This window comes from Triticum dicoccoides, chromosome 1A (assembly GCF_002162155.2).
Source record: "Triticum dicoccoides isolate Atlit2015 ecotype Zavitan chromosome 1A, WEW_v2.0, whole genome shotgun sequence".
Lineage (NCBI taxonomy): Eukaryota > Viridiplantae > Streptophyta > Magnoliopsida > Poales > Poaceae > Triticum > Triticum dicoccoides.
The window spans coordinates 523,254,811-523,259,782 of NC_041380.1; the positions used below are offsets into that span (position 1 = coordinate 523,254,811).

Below are 4,972 nucleotides of genomic sequence, written 5' to 3' on the forward strand. Positions count from 1 at the left end.
GCCGTGGCTCAGTTCGAAACCTTGGGCCGTTTCATTCAGCTGAAAATATCGTAAGGCGCTGGAGATATTTTATGTCCAAGGGAAAATGAAACAGAGACAGAAATACGGCTGCTGTATTGTATGTAATGGCTGCCACGAGGCCGCGACGCGAGGGCGACCTCTGTGCTGTGTGTGTGGCTTCGTGCTCCAGCTTTGGTGACAGCTACGGTGAAACGTCCTTCTTTGTGCAGCTGCCACGTAGTTTTCCATCTCTGTTTTTCGCCTCTTTTATTTCTCTCGATGAAGTCTGTCTTTTTCTGCTGACCGTGCATGAGAAAAATGGGTAGAAAAACCAGCAGCAGCAACAGCAGAAATATCTATCGCTCATTTTTTCGGGTGAAATGTCAATTTTGACGAGTTCACACTTTTTTTTGAGACAAAGATACCTATCGCTCATGGCCGGGCCAGTTTAACTCCTGGCTCCCGGCCTCAAAGCAAAGCCCAGAACTAGCTGGGCCATCTTGATGTTTTCGGCAGCGCAGGCCTCCGTCTGTCAGGCCCAACCACCGCTCCACCTCATCCCCCTCGTCGGCGACGCGGCCCCGCCGGCAGAAGACCGCGGCGCAGCTTCCGTCCGCTCGCCGCTCGCCGCTCGCCGCCCGAGTAGTGGCAGGCACCGCGAGCGCGAGGTATTTGTCCTGTCCACGTCGCTACTTTACGGAACGGCTCCGCTACGTACGCATTCTCTCCCTCCCGGGCGGCACGGCGTCGTGTGTCCGGTGGCAAACTAATTGTGGCCGTGCCCGTGCGCGGCCGCTCGCCGGCGCCGCCGTGGCTGTACTTATTCCTTGCTTCTTCACGGGCCGGGCAGGTGCGCTCAGATTTCTCCCGCTGTGCTGCACTACACTGTACTGTACTGTACTGTACTGTACTGACGGTGCTGGTATATATGGGTTTGGCATCAGGAGAAAGCAGTACTAGCTGGTTGCGGTGCCAACTTAACTGGCGTGGAAAGTGGAAACCAGACATTGCCTGCAGTAGTTCCTGAGTACTGCTTGTCATAGTCCATTGCTTTGGACTGCAATACGGCCGCCGATTTACTTGGATGGCGCGGTTAGTTTCTGCTTTATTCTCGAGCTGCACATCTGAAGAGCCACACATTTTTTAGGTAGGGAGTATTGTTTATCTCCAGCTGCTTTATTCTTAAATACTAGACTAGAAAGGCTAATATTTGGGTCCGTTTATGGTTGCATATCCGTTGATTATGTATTGTTAACAATAAAACCAAACAAATACTGTTTCTATGAGAAGTGGGGAAAATTTTGTACCACAATTACCATTTTTGGTTTTTGCAATCAAAGAAATAAATTAAACATTGTTTGGTATGTTGTGACTGTAATGGTTCATACACCATTTCATCTAATTTTTTACCAAGTCAGATGTGCAGCCGTTTGACGCTAGTTCTATCTTAATCTTAGTCTTCTTCATGCAACTAAAAGCGTTAAAGTAAATGCCGCTGACCACAGTTTAGTGAGTTTGCCATCAATCACTGGCTCAGTTTTCGCACCAGCCAGGATATCTTGCTGCTGAAAAGTTGGTTATGCCTAATCGAAGAACTCAAGTCAATCTCATTCAAGAACGTCATATGCTGTTACATCCTTCCTATATGTGCTGTACATTACAGACAGAGATATCATACAAGGCCTGCGGCGCCTCCATCTGCACCCCTACAAACTTTGCTGGCTTGATTCACCATCTGTTCGTCTCACAAGCCATTTTAGCTATCCTCTACTTGTTTTCCCTCAAACTTTTCTTTGACCTCTTCAGGTTCGCTTAGGCTAATTCCTCTGTCGAAATCGGGAACTGTTATAGGTAGAGGCTCAATGTCATCTGGAGGGTCATAGTTTGGATCAGCAAGAAATGTAAGGGCCGTCACCACATCACTGATTAGTGGACGACTGCTTGCTTCTTCTTGTAGGCACATTGATGAAATTGCAAGTGCCTGGTATAGACCTTTTAGGGGGTACTTGCTGTCAAGTTTTGGATCAGCCATCTTGGTAAACTTCTTCTTATCCTTGAAGAGTGGCGCTGCCTGCAGATATAGCAGCATCTTAATCCCAAACCGTATGGGCAATCTGTATATCTCAAGCATGAGCTGTTTTACTTGGTTATCACAATTCAATATGACTACCAAGTGAAAATTTCAAGGCTATAGTATTTCTTGGTCAATTAGATGTAAGTCTTACCCAGTGGACAAGAATTTGCTCGCGAGTTGGTTTCGTGGTGTCGATTGCTCGCCTCCCAGTGATGAGCTCCAAGAGAACTACACCAAAGCAATATATGTCTGACATCTTTGTTAACTTGCCACTCATGGCGTACTCGGGAGCGCAGTATCCGTACGTGCCCATCACCCTTGTGGTGACATGAGTTTTGTCGCCGACTGGGCCAAGCTTTGCAAGGCCAAAATCGGCCAACTTTGCACTGAAGTTCCCGTCCAAGAGAATATTTGATGCCTTGAGATCACGGTATACCACCGGTGGATTGGCTACCTCATGCAAGTACTCGAGGCCTCTGGCAGCATCAACTGCAATCTTCATCCGTGTATTCCAGGACAGCGGCTGGGATTTTGGAGTGAGATCTGCAGAATTCAAGTACCAAATCAGCGTCGATACAAATGCGCGATCATAATTTCTGATCTTTCAATTCTGCGGAATATTTTTGAGGACCACAACATTGTTGTTCTGTATTACCTAGGAGATGATCTTGCAAAGAACCGAGTGGCATATACTCATACACTAGAATCTTTTGGTCACATTCGGTGCAGTACCCGAGCAAGGTGACAAGGTGTGGGTGATGAAGGAGGCTAAGCATCAGCACCTCGACAAGGAACTCACGATTTCCTTGCAACCCATCCTTGTCCAGCTGCTTAACCGCTATGACCTACGTACGCACATAATTTACATCAGAAACGTGTTGCTGCTGTATGTAGCATAGCATCTTGAGGTGCCAACTTAATGAAACATAGAACAGGAAGCTGGGAGAAGGAATGCTTATTACTTCCATGGTCTCTGAAATGTATCCTTTGTACACCCTTCCAAAGCCACCTTCTCCCAGGAGATTCTCCTGGCTGAAAGAATTGGTCGCGTCTGACAGTTGACTGTACGCAAACACTCTGCTAGGAATGTTGTGGTTGCCAATCCGTAGTATTTCCCCTGCCGCAGCCCTGGCCTTGGGACTATCTGCATTTTAAGATTTCTTCTCAATCAGAAATGCTTACTTAATCGCCCAAACATGAATTACTAATCCAGGATTACAAATTTCAGGGTGAAAGCAGGTCCAAGAAGAGGGGAATGCATATACAACTTTCCTGAACATCACTAACTGTTGTTGCAATGTATCTGAACTAAAAATTCTTACCACCAGATTTCCTATGTAAGTACCTAAATGCTCGTCACATATCTGTGTTGGGCAAATATTCATTGATAAACTTGATATTGACATGCATTGCTGAATTTAGTTTCTCTGCAAAGATGGATAATAAGATGATGGAGGGCATTACTTGGGAGTGAAATCTCTTTCACAAGCGTTGCCAACTGTTTGTTCTTGGCCTTCTTCTTTCTCCAAATCTTGTTCTTGAACCACCTTTTCTTGTCCGGCTCAGAGCTCGATGCCCCGTTCTTCCTCTTCTTCTTTGTCTCTGATGTCAATGGCTCCTCCGCTTCATGTGACGTCCAGCCACAGAAACTGCGCCCCCACTTCCTCTTTGTTTTCTTTGTCTCTGATGTCGATGCCTCTTGCCCAGCCTCCCTCTTCTTCTTTGTCTCTGATGTCAATGGCTCCTCCGCTTCATGTGACGTCCAGCCACAGAAATTGCGCCTCCACTTCCTCTTTGTTTTCTTTGTCTCTGGTGTCGATGTCTCTTTCCCAGCCTCCCTCTTCTTCCTGCCGCACAGGCCACGGATCCATGAACAGCAGCAAGCACAGCTACCACGAACCCACGAGCAGCAGCACCCGAGGCGTATGCTGCTGCATTTCACGGTGCGAAGACCACGAACCCACGAGCAGCAGCACCCGAGGCGTATGCTGCTGCATTTCACGGTGCGAATACCACGAATCCACGAGCAGCAGCACCCCATCGAATTGCTGGATCGACGCGAGAGTGGGCGAGCACTCTCATGCCGATCATTACGATCACCGGATAAGAATTTTCACCGGCGGTAAGAAGGAGCGGCAGGAGGCACAGGTGAGCTCACAATTGTTCTCTCGCATCCCTAGTCTGCACCCGAAGAATGCGGCGGTTTCCCTTTCCCTTGGAGGCTTGCTTGGATGATGATAGGTCTCAAACCAAGAAGCCATTTTTGGTCTGTTCTTTTTTCCTTCTAAGTGTTGATAGTTTTAGCCAGGGATATTGCCACACCCTCTTTCTTCGCATGCAAAATATAGGAGTCTGTTCGCATTCAGTGGCTGACAATGGCTGAGACATGCACATACTATATAGCACCAGTTTTGTTCTTTTTTTAGCCCAAAAAGCTTTTCATTTTGCATCATTACTGGGCTTTACATTAGTTACATGAAAAACTTGAACACACGCCACATTTATTGTATAGCTAAGGTGCATGCATGCCTAAGCACCAAGCGAGCTGCAGAGAGTTCTATCACTGGCTGGCCAACAATGCGTCGCCGCCCTCTAGCCGGCACATTGCCGGCAGCTGTGCCGCGAGCTGCTGTGCCTTTGCCACCTTTAGGCTGGCCGCATGGTGCTCCGCGCTAACATGGTATGGGCTGTCGTAGCCTTGTTGCCCTTGTCCTGACTGCTGCGGAGAAGTTGGGTAGTATCCTTGTTGCCCTTGTCCTAATTGTTGCCCTTGTCCTGACTGCTGCGGAGAAGTTGGGTAGTATCCTTGTTGCCCTTGTCTTGGTTGCAGCCATTGTCTTGGCTGTTGCCCTTGTCCTAACTGCTGCGGAGAAGTTAGGTAGTACCCTGATTGCAGCC

At 47.9% G+C, this 4,972-nt stretch overlaps 1 protein-coding gene, 1 long non-coding RNA gene and 1 pseudogene across 3 annotated transcripts; 1 reads left to right on the forward strand and 2 right to left on the reverse strand.

The window, feature by feature from the left end:
• Nucleotides 1-537: 537 nt before the first annotated feature.
• On the forward strand, nucleotides 538-3,470 carry LOC119285545. Of its 2 annotated transcripts, none has more exons than XR_005139510.1 (3): nucleotides 538-850; nucleotides 945-1,147; nucleotides 3,303-3,470. It is a non-coding gene; the product is annotated as an uncharacterized LOC119285545 (long non-coding RNA). The 2 variants fall into 2 exon arrangements; XR_005139511.1 differs by having other exon boundaries at nucleotides 945-1,092.
• On the reverse strand, nucleotides 1,626-4,235 carry LOC119285529 (probable serine/threonine-protein kinase PBL7). Its single transcript, XM_037564823.1, has 5 exons — nucleotides 3,539-4,235; nucleotides 3,037-3,218; nucleotides 2,730-2,919; nucleotides 2,226-2,617; nucleotides 1,626-2,071 (listed from the first exon to the last, which is right to left on the reverse strand). Exons 1-5 carry the CDS (start codon nucleotides 4,113-4,115, stop codon nucleotides 1,757-1,759), a joined length of 1,656 nt encoding a protein of 551 aa, XP_037420720.1. The 5' UTR covers nucleotides 4,116-4,235; the 3' UTR covers nucleotides 1,626-1,756.
• A 205-nt stretch (nucleotides 4,236-4,440) lies between these two features.
• Nucleotides 4,441-4,972, reverse strand: part of LOC119285535 — a 2,786-nt pseudogene continuing 2,254 nt past the window's right edge.

Bases quoted from the DNA above. Each gene is read 5' to 3' on its own strand.
- LOC119285529 (XM_037564823.1), bottom strand. From the start codon at position 4,115: ATGGGGTGCTGCTGCTCGTGGATTCGTGGTATTCGCACCGTGAAATGC. The intron at 3,219-3,538 runs GTAATGCCCTCC...CTTAAAATGCAG, and splicing joins GAAAGAGATTTCACTCCCAA to ATAGTCCCAAGGCCAGGGCT. The intron at 2,072-2,225 runs GTAAGACTTACA...CTATATCTGCAG, and splicing joins AGCAAATTCTTGTCCACTGG to GCAGCGCCACTCTTCAAGGA.